Consider the following 18,755-nt stretch of genomic DNA (forward strand, 5'->3'; position numbering starts at 1 on the left):
GATGCCTGTGTTCCTTACTTTGCCTGGCACGTGGTCCCCAAAGAGTTGAACGATAAACTAGAGCACCCAAAGAGATGAAACTTGGTGGATGGGCATAAGCGACTAGAGAGGGTTGGGATGTCAGAGCACTAGTTTGAGGGTCTAGGGCAGTTGGAGTGCGGAGTCTCACATCCCAAGTAAGGTTGTCAGACAGAAGGTCTGCACCCAGGCGTTCCCCTTAGAGGCTTAGATTTAGAAACAGTGACTGAATACTTCCCAGACCTTGCTGGTTTGAAAGCATGTGGGATCCAAAGGTTAGCTCCAATAATAATAGACTGGTGACTTTCCCCTAGTGGGACTCAGTCAGGTCTGTAACAAGTTCCTTCTCTAATAAAGAAATGTAGGATACAACAATTTTCAGTATTGTGAATTCATAAGAACTTATTCAATTCTGCAGTAAGACACTAATAAAATCTAAACACTACTTAAAAAGTCAGTATTGTTTGTCATATCACATGAAACCTAGGAACCCATTATATAAGTGTTAGATGGTACAATACCAGGCCTTGAAGTGCCAATAGCAGTACATCATCTAAAAAGGTACAAAGTGAGGAAATAAAAAAGTTCAAGTATAACAGTCACATTCTGGCAACCCATTAAATAATACTATAGACTGGTCTGGCAGTCAAGTGGATAGGTCTCCCATGTCCTAGATCACTAGGAACTGGGAATCTTGTGGAGGCAGCATGCTTGGTCCAGGTGGGTTGGTGAAAGGCAGAAGAAAGAAATAGTGACCTAATTTGTAAAGTGCTCTAATATCTATTGATGAAAAGCACTATATTTAACTTGATATTCCATTATTATTTAGCTCCCATACAGCTTTACATAGCACACATCAGATTGGATCTGATGGAGTTCCAAAAGATCTGAATCAAACTTTCCTACAATTTTGGCAGTTGGCTTGACATCGGGCTTTAAGTGAAGGGAGAAAGTAAGGGGAAATGGAAGATCACATAGAATTCTTATGGATCCTGATGTGTTCCCCCAAAAATTCAAAGATATTAAATCTATCATGAATTTTCCCTGCATTATCTTTCCCACTATTCCTGGTTATGAAAGCATTTATGCAGAAACAGAATATTTTAGCCTTCTCTTCCTGTTATCCCATTCAGGAGACCACAGTCTAGTGTTAGTGGCTATCGTGCTGGCAGTCCAAGTGCCAGCTCATGCCAAGGCCCTGGGCCTCACTGAACACTTCCGAATGCATAGCTGGAAACCAGATGTAAGAATGTGTTTAGACCTTATGAATGGCTTGTAGGATGCTGCATGTATTAGTCTCACTTATCTGTTCACCATGTTAAATAGCGATAGCAAATGTTTGCATTGTAAACCTCTATAATTGTTTAACTCACCAAACGGAAAAGAAGCATCAATTAAAGTAAAAAGAACAGGAGTACTTGTGGCACCTTAGAGACTAACAAATTTATTTGAGCATAAGCTTTCGTGAGCTACAGCTCACTTCATCAGAAGCTATAGCTCACGAAAGCTTATGCTCAAATAAATTTGTTAGTCTCTAAGGTTCCACAAATACTCCTTTTCTTTTTGCGAATACAGACTAACACGACTGCTACTCTGAAACCAATTAAAGTAAAGTGTTGGTCTTGCACAAAGTAGGCCCACTGAAAGCAAATGAGCCATTGTGAAGCAAGACAAGGACAGAGACCTTGTTCATTGCATTCCTCAACCCCTCCAGAGACCAGCGCATGAATTCATCCCATCAGCTTGGACTCTGGGGTGAAGGGATAAAAATCCCTGACAAGGAGAAACTCAGTTTTGTTTTGCTTCTTGTACTCTAAAGGAGCAAGAATCACTAAGCATAAGCTAAAGTCTCCCATGTGTTTTGCCTGGGTTAGCCCCAAAGGAAGCATAGTGTCTGTGTGTGAAAGAAGTTTCTATTATCTTTTGAAACTCAAGACCAATACTCATTTGTGTGTGTATGTTTACCTTCTTTAATCTTGTGTATATAAGTTATTTCTTTTTTTCTAGTTAATAAACTAGTTTGTTACAGGATTGTCTACAAGCATTGTCTTTGGTTATAGACCTGAGTACAATTTGACCTGGGGTAAGTAACTGGTCCTTTCGGATAGGGAGTAACCTGAATATTGTTGTGATTTTTGGTGTTAAGTGACCATCCGTCACAAAGTCAAGCTTGCTGGGGTGGCAAGATGAACTGGAGTGCCCAAGGGGACTGTCTGTGACTCCATGTCAAGACTTTTGTAGCATTTCAGAAGTTCACACTTGATAGTTGGTTGATGAAATGTAAATATAGAACATACAACCAGTTTGGAGTTTTTTTGCCCTGGTTCTTGAAGTCTGCCCTAAGGTTGGCACTACGGCTTGTGAGCCACTCCAGACACTGTGACAGTGACATCAAAATCAATTACATGGTAATAAACTTAAAGTCATAAACTACAAATAGCCGTAACTGAATGGACTGAGCAAAGAATCTTGCCCAATTCATTCAGTCATCTTGAAAGGAGGAGGGAGAAAAACTGTTTTTCTTAACCTCTGATGATAGGACAAGAAGCAATGGGCTTAAATTGCAGCAATGGAGGTTTAGGTTGAACATTAGGAAAAACTTCTTGTCGGGTATTAAGCACTGGAATAAATTGCCTGGGCAGGTTTGGGAATCTCCATCATTGGAAATTTTTAAGACAGGTTAGACAAACATCTATCAAGGATCATCCAGATAATACTCAGTCCTGCCTTGAGTGCAGGGGATTGGACTAGAAGACCTCTCAAGGTCCCTTCTAGTCATATGATTCTATAATGAGTTCTCTTTCTCTACGCAATGCCAAGCACACTCATGCTGCTAAACGAGTAAAACAAGCTGGTTAGAACAGAGTTCTCTTCAAACACTTAAGGAATCACCAGCAATGATGGGAAAGATAGTACAGAAAAAAACCTATTCTTTAAGTGAGTGTTAAGCAAAATATTTTAGTTTTAAGCTTACTTGGCATGCTCCTTTTTATGTGTTTTCAGTTGCATCATCAGACTGCATCTCCTATTTGGTGGCCTAATGTGCCCTCTGCTGTTTGAATTCTAAATTACTGTAATTCCTAAAGCATAAAAACCTGGTTGCATTTAAAACAGATACTATAAAATATTTTTTAATTGTGAAAATATTAAGGTACAAAAGTAATGGCATAAAAACACAAAAATGCATCATTGGTAAAACTGTTCAGGTATTTACAATACTTTTCATGATTAATGCACAGACTGCTGTTCTTTTAACGGTGACTAAAATATGATCTGTTAGCTCCATCTGGTGGTTTATAATTCACTTTTTTCTAATTCAAGCAAGTTGCTTTTTCTTTGACAGTTTTATCAAATAATAGAAATCATTTATCATGATGAAAATGTTCAGTGACTAACTTCTGAATAACCATTCATTCCAGGAACTGAAAAATACTAGTTTATTTCAGCTTTGTAAAATTACCTTCATGGAACTATCACAGCGCTTTTCATTTAGAGAAAATGTGATTGACTTAAGCCCTAATCCACCAAACACTTATACACACACTTTGTCATGGGGGGTCTAATTGAATTCAGCGGGACTACTCATATGCACAAAGTTAAGTACATGTGTAAACATTTGCAGGACTGGGGACCCTAGTGTATAGCAATGTTACAGAGAGATTATGACAGGTTTCAGAGTAGCAGCCGTGTTAGTCTGTATTCGCAAAAAGAAAAGGAGTACTTGTGGCACCTTAGAGACTAACAAATTTATTAGAGCATAAGCTTTCGTGAGCTACAGCTCACTTCATCCGATGAATCCGGATGCATCCGATGAAGTGAGCTGTAGCTCACGAAAGCTTATGCTCTAATAAATTTGTTAGTCTCTAAGGTGCCACAAGAGAGATTATGAACTGCTATACAAGTTACTTTCTAATCTTTTCACTTGTTTTGATGTTTTCTAGTTTAATCAACTAATTAGCACTTTTTTGTTATTCACATAGTACATCGTTTATATACAAAATTTTACATTTGAAGAAGCATATAATGCAAAAAGAGGAAAAAGAAACTGTCATTGAATTGGTGCCATTTATTAAAAGTTTCTTGGATGTTATATAAAAGGCAGGAACACTTTAAACTACTTGTCCGAATCATAAAAGTTTTGAGAACAGTAATAAAATATAAGCGTTTTCACCATAACATAGTTTGAAAACCCAAGTGACAAGCTGTGAAAGAAATACATTCAAAAGATTTTTTTAATAGCAGAGTGCCATCTGGTGGAAAAAAGAGTCCTTTCATATAGAAACATTATTTAAGGTGGTCAGTATCTCTTCAAATGGTGAAACCAATGAGAATGTAGAAATATTAAATGAGTTGCACACCAACAGAGGGACTTCCTTGCTGATCAGTGATATGATGTAAGGTTAATGCCTGATAAATGCTGTAAATATGCATTTTATCAAGTATTTTCAGGTGTTAATGTGAAAAGCATTAGTGTGAAATTATTGATTGGTACATTACTGATTGGAAGATGCCCTGAAGGTTTTTCGCCTTCCTCTGTAGCATGGGGCATGGGTCGCTTGCTGGAGGATTCTCTGCTCCTGGAAGTCTTTAAACCACGATTTGAGGACTTCAATAGCTCAGACATAGGAGAGAGGTTTTTCGTAGGAGTGGGTGGGTGAAATTCTGTGGCCTGCGTTGTGCAGGAGGTCAGACTAGATGATCATAATGGTCCCTTCTGACTTAATATCTATGAATCTATATCACCAGATCTCTGAGGTAAGGCTACAGCCTTTATGAGCATAGCTAGACTGAAGTTATAATACTTGAGTATCAACAAAAATACAGACCTTAAAATACCCACTGTATACTAAAATTTCAATCCTAAAGGGATGACAGCTTTGTCTGTCTTTCCGGACTAAAAATGCTTGATACGGTTGAGGGAAATTTTCTGAAGTATATCAACTAAAATCCCTTACAAATAAGTTCTAATTGTGACATGTTTTGACACACTAGGCCTGACTCTGAACTCACAACCATTTTATACTGGATTAACTGCAGATTGATTTAATGTGGAATTAAGTCCAAATGTAGATTAGTATAAGTGAGGGAGAGTCTGATACATTTTGTCTTACAAGATGTTACATTCCTCTGCCAAATATATTTCTTAAAGACTATAGCTTATCATCCTGCATTGGCAATAAATGTGTTATAGCAACACAGTAAAGATACATGTACCCAAGTTCATGTAATGTTCCTCAAAGTATGAAGAAAAATGAAGGAAAGACGTATCTTGCTGCCGTGTAGGATTGGCACTGCATATAGAGAGAGTACAGTAGGTAAACGAAATTGTAGAAGTGCTCACTATACATAAAGGCCACATCATGAAGAATAATTGTTTTGGCCTCTGAATTTTATCTTCCTATTCAAGTAACACTAAGGAATTATTTAAATCCCAAAGTCCTGGTATGGATCACTAATAAGTACAGTATTTCTGTTAATACTCAGATATTTGTTTATTAATTCTTTGCCCTCTTTTTTAAAGAAAGGCCTTATTTGGAGGAAAAGTAAAATATTAAGTCAAACTGTAAACACCTAAAATGAGTTCCATTTAAAGAATTAAGTGGATTAGCTGTACCACTATGGTTGGTTATGGTTTTGAAGGAAGTTATTGACTGCACCAACATAAATGTCTCTGTTTAAGTGGATTTAAAAGGAGTAAGGTCCCAGAACTACAGGTGCACAACAGATTGTAAGCGTTATGAGGACTGTGAAAAAGCAGGAAGCTAGACTTAAAAAAAAAAAAGTCCTGTTGTTAGATGTCAGATCACCTTAAGATTTGCTTTGCCTTTCACCTGTACTTCCATAATATTTAAACCTGTTAACCAATAGTTCCAGCTTCCAGCACAGGCAGGATCACTATGAAGAAGACTGAAAATGAGTAACTGGAAGGGAAAACAAATTTCTTTAGTTTTGCAACTATTGTTTAGTGCAAATAGTGAAAGAGTGGTGGATTGGCCCAAAACGATCAAGTTAAGGAGGGCACTGGATTAATCACCTGGACTGTAAAACTTTCGAAACCTCAGGCCTACTGGCCCGTTTGTCTTGTGGCATTTGCCACTTCTAGCCTCGTTCAGCCTCCCTGCCTCTAACTTGGGGAGGGTGGCCTAGGTCATCGCTGCCCTTGTGGAAAGGGAGCCCTGCGCAGGGGACCTGGCCAGGCCTCCCTCCCGTCTGCGCCTTTCGAGGGTAGGCGACGAAAGCAACCTTCCCCTCTCGTGCTTGCATTTTAAGTAGTGGTTCGCCACAACGGGGCTGGGGCGAATCAGGGCCCCCCGGGAGCGCCAAAGGCCGGGCGGGGACTTGGAGGGGGACGAAGAGATTGGGGGGAAAGGGGGCTGCGCTACCTGTCACCTCCCCCCCCCCCCAGCAGCCCGGAGCAGCTCCAGCCTTCTCCGTCCGACGTGGAAAATGTGGGCAGCTGGCAGCGTGCGGAGCCCAGGCTGGGGGCGGGGAGGCGGCGGCGGCTTGGCTCACCCCGCTGTGTGTGGGGCAGCCCCAGCTCCGCCCTAGGGCCCGGCGGGGGGGGGGGAGGGCGGCTGCCGCACGGCTGCGCGGGCAGAGTGAGCTCAGCGCTCCAGCCGCTCGGAACTAGGGGCGGTGCCTGGCGGGGGGGGGGGGGGGGGGCTGCCCGGGCAAATCCCATAAAGGGCGGCCCCGGCGGCCCCGGCTCCTGCACTCACGCCGCACCGCGGAGGCGCTCGGAGCCCAGGGAGTTTGCAAAGACGGGACGCCCCCCTCCACGCCCGCACCAAGCCCGGGCTGCGGCCGTGCAACCGGCTCTGCCCCGACTCGGAGAGGAGACGCCCCGAGCCCGGCAGCCGGCGCCTCCCCTGCCAGCAACTCTCTCGGCAGCGCCAGGGGAGGGGCGGGAGCCAAGCCGGCTCCTGCGCCCCGCAGCATCCTCCCCAGCCCCCCCTGCCGCTGCGCTCCGGCCATGGCAGGGGCAGCGCCTCCTCTGTAGGGACTCCGAGACCTCGCCGCGCTCCTGCGGCAGCCCCCTGACTGCGCGACTGCCCCCGAGCCTCTTCCCGCCCGCTGCTCCCTGCGCTCCCCGCCCGAGCCCCGGCGCGCAGCATGGGGCCCGCCCCCCTGCTGCTGGCGGCGCTGCTCTGCCTCGGCCCCGGCCCCGGCCCCGGCCCCTGCCCGCGGGCCGCTCGCGGCAGCCCCGCGCCGCGGGAGGAGCAGGAGCTGGTCGTGCCCGTGCGGCTGGACTCCGCGGCCGAGCCGGCTGGCCAGAGGCTCTATCGCCTGGACGCCTTCGGGAAGCGGCTGCGCTTGGAGCTGGAGCCAGACAGCAGCTTCCTGGCTCCGGACTTCAGGCTGCGGTCCTTGGGCAGCCGCCCCCGGCGGCGGGAGGAGGCGGCGGCGCCGGGAGCCTCGCTCGGGATCCCGCCCGCCGCCGACCTGGCGCGCTGCTTCTACTCCGGCACCGTCAACCGGGACCCGAGCTCTGCCGCCGCCCTCAGCCTCTGCGCGGGGCTGCGCGGGGCTTTCTCCTTGCAGGGGGAAGAGTACTTCATCCAGCCGGCCAACGCCTCCCGGCCGCGGCCGCAGCTCCACCTCCTGCGCCGGCGGCCGCCGAGCAGCGTCCGCCAGAGCGGCGGCCCCAAGTGCGGGGTGACAGACCAGAGCTTCCCCCGGGCCGCGGAGGGACAGCAGGCGCCCGTGGGCCAGACAGGTACTGGGACCCTGCTTGACTCCCACGCAGCCTCTCTCGCAGAAGCCGCAGGCTGAGGACCTGACATCGACACGTCCTCCGGGGCGTGAAGATCTCGTGCGCGCTGGAGAGGGATTTTCAAAGGCGCCTCGGGCTCCTTTGGCAATTCCGCCCTCCCCGCAGGCGGGGATGGGGAGCTCTTCGGTGCAGTCCCTCCCAGCACGTTAAGCATTTCTCCCTCGGTAACCTCTAGCTGTGCTGCGGGTTGGATTGGAAAAGGACGGAAGTTGAGTGCAATGGCAAGCCAGCCATACGGCCTACAGATATAGAGCGGGTGCGTGGATGAACTGTAGCCAGGACTAGCAGTACTTGTGGCACCTTAGAGACTAACAAATGTATTAGAGCAGAAGCTTTCGTGAGCTACAGCTCACTTCATCGGATGCACGCTCATGCTCTAATACATTCGTTAGTCTCTAAGGTGCCACAAGTACTGCTTTTCTTTTTGCGAATACAGACTAACATGGCTGCTACTCTGAAGCCTGTAGCCAAGACTGTCACCTCAATTGCATGTGCGTAAAATCACAAATAACTCCTTTAAAGTCATTTGAGTTACGCCGGTGTAAGTGAAGAGAGACTCTGGCTCACCAGATAGGGGTGTAAACAAAATACAGACCCAAGCAGAGGCACATTTGTTGTAAATGTTGATGCAAAGAATCCCACCCCCTAGTAATTAACATACAGTATGGTCATTCACAAAAGCGACTCGGGTCCCTGACACAGGTGTGTAGCAAAGGGAGGGAAAGTTACAGTGCCTGACAGCCCAGAAAGGGCGTATGAATGGGGGAGTTTAATCATCTGACTGGAACAGCACATGGGAAGGGGGAGGAGAGAGGAGTGGAACTGAAAGTCAGACGAGGGCACAGTGTCCTACTAGAGTAAGAGGCGGTGCTGTTGCAGGGTCCCGGTAGCAATCGGGTTGCTTGTCAGGAGCCTCCAGTACTGCACTGTGTTTTCCACGTGGAGCCCAATGATCTCATCCAGACTTCTGAGTCACCCTGTCATTTGCAAGGTCTCACATCATACGCTTTTGGCCAAGGTTGCTCTTTACTGCATCAGCAAAAGTGACTTAGTGGGGTGAGATTATGTTAAAGCTACTCAGGTTTCAGAGGTCAAAAACCGGCTACTTTAAGTAGGTGTGCTGTCACAAGGCTCGGGTTCCATTTTAAGGTCTTTCTGCCTTGAGTTATAAAGTAATGTGGTAAAATATTTCCTGCCTTAGATGCACATTTTCTTTTGTTACTGTATTTTGTTCTAGTTCCTTATTCTAATAATTTACAGTAATGTTTCTGGCCAGGCTATTCATATGCAATTTCCCCCTTTTTCTTTTTTAATATAGAAACTGGAAGCACACGGAAAAAAAGATTTGTGTCCAGCCCTCGCTATGTGGAAACCATGCTTGTAGCAGACCAGTCCATGGCAGAGTTCCATGGTAGCGGATTGAAGCACTATCTCTTGACTCTGTTTTCTGTGGCAGCCAAATTATACAAGCATCCCAGTATCCGAAACTCTATTAGTCTGGTGTTGGTAAAAATTCTGGTCATCTATGATGAGCAGAAGGGACCTGATGTTTCTTCTAATGCTGCCCTTACCTTAAGGAACTTCTGCAGTTGGCAAAAGCAACACAATCCACCCAGTGACCGACATGCAGAGCACTATGACACAGCAATCCTCTTTACCAGACAGGTAAGGGAAAGGAGAGGGAAAGTTTGGTCGTCTTTGTACAAACAAAGCAAGCCTAACATTTTTAATTAGTCTTCAGAAAAATCACACTTAGATTGTCGTCTGAGATTATTGACTCAAACAAGTGGGATAATAATTAACCACCTTTTTGTAATGTTATCTTATTTCAGATGAAAGGCACTTCATATGCAGCATACTGCTGTTTTAATATATGGATTGTTTAGCAAGATTTAGCACTGAAATTATGGAATAAGTACAAGCATTTTTGCTTGTTGCAAAGGAGAATTTTGCCATAATATCTTGAAATTCTGAATCTTTATGCTCTTTCCATAAGTAAAGGCAACTGCCAAGGTTGAATGATTCTTGCCAAGGTTAAGTCTTTGACCGGGTTAAATGAAACTGCCTTCTTTTTTAAAGGACCTTTGTGGTGCCAAGACATGTGATACCCTTGGGATGGCTGATGTGGGAACAATTTGTGATCCAAACCGCAGTTGCTCTATCATAGAAGACGATGGATTGCAAGCTGCCTTCACAACAGCCCATGAACTAGGTAATTCACCTTTGACGTGAGCTTTGAATTAATTTAAACTAGTCTGATACCATAAAGTAAATATCTCATTATGTAATAGTCCGTAAGTAGGGCCCAATTCTATGAGGTGTTGAATGCCCTCAACTCCTTCTAAAGACAGTCAGTAGGAGACAATGGCACATGGCAGATTGCAGAATTGGCCAGATAACTGTATGCGGGAGCTGTAGATTTGACTGCAATTGCAGAAACACCATCTTTCTTAGATTGGCAAATGAGACGAGCAAAAATAAGGTGGCATACGTTTAAAATGTTGGAACTATTCAGATAATTCTTCTAAGTATCTAAAATGCATTCAGTGATTAGTTCAAGACTAACATTTAAAAAATATTTGCTAATGCATAAAACTTCCTAAAAATCCTTTTTTTTTTTTTTTTTTTTTAAGGCCATGTGTTTAACATGCCCCATGACGACGCAAAGCAGTGTGCCAATATTAATGGTCTTAGCCGGGATTCCCATATGATGGCGTCTATGCTTTCCAATCTGGATCGAAGCCAACCTTGGTCTCCGTGCAGTGCCTACATGATAACAACATTTTTGGACAATGGTCATGGTAAGTTTTTATTAAGCTTTCTATTCAAGTTTGTACACTTAGCGTTTAAGTGGCAGTTAAATGTATCTTTGTTTGTTTTCTTCCTACTTTAAGAAAAAAAAAAAAACAACTAAACTAAAAATGAAGCACTCCCTTCCTTACAACACTTTCTGTTAGAGAACTCCAGTACAAGGTTATGCTTTTACTTGGCTGCCAGTAACATTAAAGAAGTCTTTAACTGGTTCATACAATTGTTGGTATAATGAAAGCTGAACAATTATTTGAACAAGAAAGCTAAGTGCAATCGAACAAATAAAATAAAATTTTTCCCATTCAAACCAGCTTATTGATTACTATTTTTTTTCCAGGTGAGTGTTTACTGGACAAGCCCCACAAACCTATACAGCTTCCCTCTGATCTCCCTGGAACTTTGTATGATGCCAATAGGCAGTGCCAATTTACATTTGGAGATGAGTCCAAACATTGTCCGGACACAGCCAGCACGTGTACAACTTTGTGGTGTACGGGCATCTCTGGAGAATTGCTTGTGTGCCAAACTAAACACTTTCCTTGGGCAGATGGCACCAGTTGTGGAGAGGGGAAATGGTGTGTGAATGGCAAATGTGTAAACAAGACTGAGAAGAAGCATTATGATGTAAGTATTTTTTTTTAAAAATCTAGAATATGCAATAATATTTCAACAAGATACATCGTTTTGATTTCTGATAATGAGAAAATTTGAGGGCAGTAGCTAATAAAACATAGAAGAAATCTTGTGCAAGGTGCTCAACTTAATTGAGAGTTTTAGTATGGTTGTTGTATAATTTGCTGTTTATCATTTTAGACCCCTGTCCATGGAGGCTGGGGATCATGGGGACCCTGGGGAGACTGCTCAAGGACATGTGGTGGTGGAGTGCAGTACTCCTTTAGAGAGTGTGATAACCCAGTTCCAAAGAATGGAGGAAAGTACTGTGAAGGCAAACGGGTGCAATACCGATCGTGTAATATTGAGGACTGTCCAGATAATAATGGTAAGTTGGGAGTTGATCTTCGACATGGAGGAAGGGGATGTTGGGGGCAGGAGAGATGATGGGGGAGGGGGCAAGACAATTTAAAGATGAAGATCTAATGTCTAACTAATTTTTCTCCTATGTATAGGCAAAACCTTCAGAGAGGAGCAGTGTGAAATACACAATGACCTTTCTAAATCCCCTTTTGGAAGTGGACCTGCAGTGGAATGGACACCCAAGTTTGCTGGAGTCTCTCCAAAGGACAGATGCAAACTTGTCTGCCGCGCAAAAGGCACTGGATATTTCTTTGTTCTGCAACCTAAGGTATTTTTTAAAATATGTGTTGTACATTACATTTTAAGCAGGAATTCTTACCTTTTCTGATTATTTTTTTTTAAAATGGAGTCAAAGGATATGCAAACTAAAATGTATTTTAATCATAAGCTTTTAAAACATCTTAGCCAGATTTTCCCTTCCTCTGTTCTACAAGTAGTCTAATCCCATCAATACAAACTAGATTTAAATATGGGGACATGCTTCTTTCAAATTCAGTCACAGCTTTTTAAACTCTCATACTTATCACATTTTATTACACTGGAGTTTTTTACAGAACATTTTGTTTCTATTATTTTATTCAACATTTCATAGGTCCATCAGCCTCAGGTTAAATATCAGCTCTTTGTCTCACATTCCTAAAAGGCTAACATCTTAAAACGGTCAAAAGGAAATACTTTTTAATGTAATATATGTAGGCAGTGGAACTGGGAACCAATAGCTTAGCAAGATTAAGGAATAAATATGCTTTTAAGACTAGCTTCTACAGCTATATACTAGGTAGGATACTGTTGAAAGGGCTATCAGTCCTTACGCTTCATGGCCCAAGACTGACCCAACTGGCTTTAGGAAGCAATGTCCTTCCTTATATGGGCTTAAACAATTTAAAATTGTCCCTTTGATAAACGCTGACATTAAATCAATTTCTCATGTTACCATGGCATTTTAGTGTTGCAAGTGGAATGAAGTAGCACTGCACACTTTAAATGAATAAGTTTTTTACTTTCAACAGTAGCTATCTTCAGAATATGAAGGGGTGGGGGACATGTTGCATCCATATTTTAATTTTATTATCAGTGTTTGCAAATAAAATGTCCATGTTCTAATCAAATGCATTATTACTTTTTAATTTTTTTAAAGGTTGTGGATGGCACCTCCTGTAGCCCAGACTCCACTTCTGTCTGTGTGCAGGGACAATGTGTAAAGGCTGGCTGTGATCGTATGATAGGCTCCAGTAAGAAATATGACAAATGTGGTATCTGTGGAGGCAATGGATCTACCTGCAAGAAAGTGTCAGGCACTCTCGTTAGTGCAAAGTGAGTTTACAAATACTGTTACTCTTTTGAACTGCAGTAGTTAATATCTTGCAAAATAACCTTTCTGTTTCAAAGATAGGTATTGGCTCAGTTTACTCTTAGAATTGAAAATTAATCTTTTTAAAATCAGTTGATTAGTTATAATTTAATTGGGATTTTACTTTTAAAAATTAAGTGCATCATACAAGGACCTCCTGTCTTGTAGCAGTAATTTAGGATGATTCAACAAAGCATTTTTGCACATGCTTTCGCCTACTGAAGTTAATTGGACTTAAGCATGTGCATAAGGTAAAGCTTAAAATTTAGTGTTTTGCTAAATTGAAGCCTTAATCAGTGGAAGACTAAGGACTCAATATTTGTATTTTGTTCCCTGTAGACCTGGTTATCATGATGTTGTCACCATTCCTGCTGGAGCAACCAATCTTGAAGTTAAGCAACGAAATAACAGGGGTTCACGACATGATGGCAGTTTCCTTGCTATTAAAGCTGCTGATGGCACATATATTCTTAATGGTGACTACACTCTATCGACATTGGAACAAGACATTACTCATAAAGGCAGTGTTTTAAGGTACAGTGGCTCATCTGCAGCTTTGGAAAGAATCCGCAGTTTCAGCCCACTGATGGAACCTTTAACTATCCAGGTTCTGACTGTGGGTGACTCGCCTCGACCTAAAATCAAATATACCTATTTTGTGAAGAAACCACTACAGTCTGGGTCTGAGAGAGCTTCCAGCAAAAAGAAAGAATCTTTTAATGCCATCAAGGAGACGATCTTATCTGAATGGGTTATTGAAGAATGGGGAGAATGTTCAAAGTCATGTGGGTCCGGTTGGCAAAGAAGATCTGTCAAATGCAGAGACCTTAATGGGCAGTCTGCCACAGACTGTGCGAAAGAACTCAAACCAAATGATCTCCGACCATGTGCAGACATGCCCTGTCCACAGTGGCAATTGGGAGACTGGTCACCATGTTCTAAGACATGTGGGAAAGGATTCAAGAAGAGATTATTAAAATGTATGTCTTACGATGGCAGTATGTTGCCACAAGAAAGCTGTGACCCTTCAAAGAAACCTAAACATTTAATAGACTTTTGCAATGTTACAAAGTGCACTTAAACAGTATCCAGTTGGGAAAGCTAAAAACTTTTTTTTTCTCTCCCAGATCAGTGCACTGAAAACAAGAGAGTTAGAGGTAGCATGTGTGTCTTGCATATAAAGGGCATGGTGAGGATTCATTGAGAAGGAACAGTAAAAAATAATTTTAGGGTGGTGTTGCATCATAAAAATATCCTGCAAAGTGCAGATTTGATAGCTTAGCAAGCCAATGTCACTAACTCTTTCATCTTCAGTAGATAAAGCCCTAAGGCATTATAATTTCCTTGTTAAGTCCGTTACAAGTTAAAGAAAATATAAGCAGGGGCCAAACTGAGTTTAAGTAAACATTTCAGATTCCCCCCCCCCCCTTAGATTTGAGTTGTGGTACTGTTCAAGTCCCTAGGGTTTTATTTACGTGGGTGGCTTGGGGTGGGGGGTAGGAGGGAGAAAATGGCTTTCATCTAAGCTTAAAATAATTGGTCAAGGCTTACCTACCTCACAAAGGACAAAAAACAGGATTAGAAAAGGAGTTTCAACTACATTGTTCATGGCTGCTATTGTTTCAGAGATTAGTTTTATATAAAAATAAAGCCATATTCTCCACAAGTAGAATCAAAAATATCAAGAACAATCACTCTAACTTAATTTAACTTAACTTAACCTGCAGACAACTAGAATGTTCTATTTTTAAGCATCTTTGTATCATCCAATGTTTCTATCCATTTTTCTCATCCATGCCGATGTAGTCATTGTGACATGTGTAACCTGCAAAGCTGGAATAAGTGGCAATCTCCATGGAGCAGGTTCTGTCTAAAAGTTGTTGCTTTTAGTGCCTCCTGACAAAACCACTGGTTTCTTTGGTTCAACTTTGGTTCTACCATACTGTGAATCAAAGTTATGACAGTGAAGATTTGAGCGCTGTCTCAAGTTCTAACTTTTTACCATGTTCCAGCCAATACTAGCTTACTTATTTGTGTTATGCTAGAGACAGATCAAAGGAAAAAGAAATTCCCAATATGAATGGGAATCTCTAATATATGACATCTAATATTTTTATAGTGCTCAAATCACTTTTATAAGGCGGGAAAGACAAAGCTGAAGGATAGCAGGTCCATCCACAGCAGTACACTAGCAGTTGCGTAATTAAAAGTTTGTGCCAGTCCATAGACTATGAGAGAATATGGCTTTCCATATGTATATAGTAAAATATATTACTATAGATTATATATACTTTATAAGTATTTTACATTTCTTTACCTTCTGGGAAGGGTTATAGTTTGTAATAAATGCGTATAATAAACCTATTTATTTTTATACTTCCTGTGATCTTTTAAGTTATCGCTTTTTTTTTAAAAGGACATATAACAAGGATAGAGTATTTATACAGTATAATATGTTACTAGAGGTAATAAATGAACACTATGAATTTTTGAATTTGAGTGTTTTTATTTCTACTTTATATATTGATTTTTTTTTACTCCAGTGAAAGTACCTGAAGTCTAGAGTAACCTTTTCAAAAGTAACTAAGGCATTTAGGAGCCTAAGTTTTATAGGTGCTTTTGAAAACTTTTCCTATAATGTCTTATGCCATGGTAAAAGAGTAATCTTGTGTTTTTGTTCTTTAAACACCAACAAGGTGCACAGCAGTTATTTCATTTTTTTAGAGGGGAAAAAATGGAATATGAGTTAATTGATATTCTTGATTTTAATTGGGCTTACGGATGGGACAGAACTTGTTCTGTCAGCTTGTGTTTGTAACCAGCAAAATTTCTACAAAACGAGCTAATTTTCATGTAGTACTTAACATATTTTAAAATGCATTACTGGGAAAGATGCATTTAAGATAATAATAATAATTAATTAACCAAAGGTCAGAGATGTTCCCTTTAAGCAAACTTCTTGAGGGTATGATAAGCACTCTTTTAATTAGAAGTACATTTTTAATGAACTTCTCTAACATTTTTTTGTAACATGCTCAATAATGTTGAAATTTTAAATCGGAGTTTAAACATCCAGAAACTGAATTTTACTCCCTTAACTCTGACTCCTTGCCCACTGAGCTCAAGAGGAAAAACTACTATTGAAGTCAATGGGAATTTTTGTCTTTGGCTTTCAAAGAAGCAGGAGTATGCTAGTGTGAAAATTGAAGGCTTCTTACTACTCTCTGAAATCCAGTTGAAGTTGTATCTGTTAAGGGAAAGTAAAATTTGGCACCGTATCCTATTAAAGGTGCCCTGACAAATGTTTGGCCTTCTGTGTTGTGAAGCAGTAATTCTCTGTTACTCCACGGGTGATATCCTGTCCCTGTTAAAGTCAGTGGTGCCAGGATTTCACTCCTTGTGCAACATACTACCTTTTCCTTGCTATGCTGGCCAATTTGCACTAAATGTGATTGTTAGAAATAAACACTACAAAATATTTTAACTTTTTTATTTGTGGTTTCAATTCCATGGTCTTTCCATGAGAACTGTAGGAGTAAATATTGTTTTAGTTTATCTTATTTCCACTAACATTAAATCATAGCTTTTTTTAAAAAAAACAAAAAAAAACCACCACAGTTGATGGGTGAGAAATCAAATGTACAGCAGTTTGCAGTCTGTTTTAATTTTACACTGCACCTCTCCTCCATATCAAATTTATTTTCTAACAAATACCAACTGCACATAGCATGAACGTGCAAATAAGCACTTAAGCTATCAACTTGTGAACCCAGTGAGTTATAGTAATAAAATTCCAGCAATGTGCTGTACCCAAGGAATGGGCTTGGGCCCAAGATCTCTGGTTGGTAATCAGTGCCTTACCCAATACTACATACATCAACCAAGAAAAAGTGACCTGTGTAGGGCTAACAAAACAGAGGAAACTGTTTCTCACAAGCATACCTGTGTCGATTAAAGGCATTCCATGGTGCTGACATCCTCTTCCCCACTCCCAATAAAAGGCTGAAAAGACATTTTTAGAGAGGGAAATTATATTTTACACACACTTTCATGTCAAAGTGCACTCAAAATTGAATGCAGCAGATCTCTATTGTTGCAAAAAGTTTCATAAGACCTTTTATTTCTCTCTATACATTTCTAAAGTGCTTATGCTCATATTATGTGGGCGCACTAATGATTAGAATGGTCAGTATCTTTAGCTAAGATGTAAATGAGGTGGTCATGGGGGGATTCTAAACATTTGTTCTATATTAGAATTAAAGCTATACATGGCAATGACAAATATATTTGCATTCATAAAAACAAAATGAAGTAATAAAATGTTATGATAGGCTATTTGCTATATTGGTGTTTGTAGCACAATGAACACAAACACGGCAGTGCAAAGGTCAGGTCATTACCAAAATTTGTAGCTCAGTGAACCAGGATTACATTTTTAAATTGTAGTTTTCTAGCTAGAAAACCATAGCTGTAATATTTTTCTTTCACCAATTTATGAACTCTTATCAATTGTGCTATAACACTGGAATAAGGCTTGTAAAATCATTCTTTTTTAAAAAATGGGATTTGGTTACTGAAAGAGCATGTACCAAATACTACATTATTTTAAAAAATGTAGTTAAAAGAAAGTTTTGCCCATGAAAGGATACTCTTATGTGACACAGCAAAGGAAAAATAAGCAAAATAAACTGGACATGATTTATCTGTGTGGCAATTGAGGTTGCAAAGCAATTAAATATATCCTCTGTAGTAAGAGTCTGCCAATTTATAGTGCTTATTGCAAAGGATTGGCCTGCACACTATTCTTTGTGAATGCACCTTTTTTGAGTAAGAGCCTCTAAACATTATTACTGACTTATTTAATACAAAATTAGGTACAGAAATAGAGAGGTAGAAAGTCAGGTTGTGTGTTTATTTAGAGGACATTTTAACATAGGAAATAAATATACCTTAAAGGTATAAAAAGCACTTTGTTGTTTAAACTGTTATTTAAATCAATGCAAAGTGTCCTATTGCCTTCAATGGGCTTTGGAGCAGGCCTTTTGCAAACTCTAGATGGACTATTTTAGCCCAGTTTTACTAGTTTCCTCACCTGACAGATTCAGAGTTAATCACCATAAACACCATAACCTGCATACCGTTTCCCTCTAGGGTCATACCTGGCATTGTTCATTGGGTGTATAAGTATCTGGCAGCCTCTCCAGTAAGGCAGATAATGAGCAGGCACTCTTTCCTCTTCTCCTCTTTTACCTGTACCTCTCCTTCACCTCCTTTTAAATGGAGGTTTAATTCCATGTCAAAAATGTGTGCTTTTAGTTCTTTAGAAATTGGGTATAGATGAAGGGGAAGTCTAGTTACAAGGATATTTCTTCCACAGACCTCATTTTTTCAGTTTAGCCCTTTGATATTTGAGGTAGACATTTATCCAGATTTTAACTGAGCTAAACTTGCCTGTCTCAGGATTACTACCAGCTTGAATTTATTGCCAGAAGATGTACAGATGTATCTGAGTTGTGCGGACACAGAAGATGAACGATGAGTCATAAAATATTTTATGCAGAATAGCTACCTGGAAGTGCTAAAATGAATTAATTCTGTTTATCTTAATTATCCTCTAGTTCAATGCTCTATGCTATACTGTGCCAATCCATCCAAAGACTGCACTATCTTCTGGTTACTGATAGGAGCTTATCTGTTGCTAGAGCAGAGATAAGTGAAAGTAACAGCAATTACAAGAATATTTCTTGAAGTACTGAACTTCTTCCA

The 18,755-nt window shown here is 41.1% G+C and overlaps 1 protein-coding gene across 1 annotated transcript; it reads left to right on the top strand.

Moving 5' to 3' along the window:
* Positions 1–6,726: 6,726 nt before the first annotated feature.
* Positions 6,727–15,480, top strand: ADAMTS1 (ADAM metallopeptidase with thrombospondin type 1 motif 1). The gene is made up of 9 exons (XM_038386993.2): positions 6,727–7,735; positions 9,111–9,457; positions 9,872–10,004; positions 10,426–10,593; positions 10,941–11,227; positions 11,417–11,603; positions 11,731–11,906; positions 12,777–12,952; positions 13,329–15,480. The coding sequence occupies exons 1-9, from the start codon at positions 7,132–7,134 to the stop codon at positions 14,068–14,070; spliced, it is 2,820 nt and encodes a 939-aa protein (XP_038242921.1). The 5' UTR covers positions 6,727–7,131; the 3' UTR covers positions 14,071–15,480.
* Positions 15,481–18,755: the final 3,275 nt, after the last annotated feature.

The sequence above is a fragment of the Dermochelys coriacea genome, chromosome 1, assembly GCF_009764565.3.
Source record: "Dermochelys coriacea isolate rDerCor1 chromosome 1, rDerCor1.pri.v4, whole genome shotgun sequence".
NCBI lineage: Eukaryota > Metazoa > Chordata > Testudines > Dermochelyidae > Dermochelys > Dermochelys coriacea.

Excerpts from the sequence above, each read along its gene's own strand:
- ADAMTS1 (XM_038386993.2), top strand. The coding sequence starts at position 7,132 with ATGGGGCCCGCCCCCCTGCTGCTGGCGGCGCTGCTCTGCCTCGGCCCC. Across the intron at positions 11,907-12,776 it reads TCTTTGTTCTGCAACCTAAG|GTTGTGGATGGCACCTCCTG; the intron begins GTATTTTTTAAA and ends ATTTTTTTAAAG. Across the intron at positions 12,953-13,328 it reads GGCACTCTCGTTAGTGCAAA|ACCTGGTTATCATGATGTTG; the intron begins GTGAGTTTACAA and ends TGTTCCCTGTAG.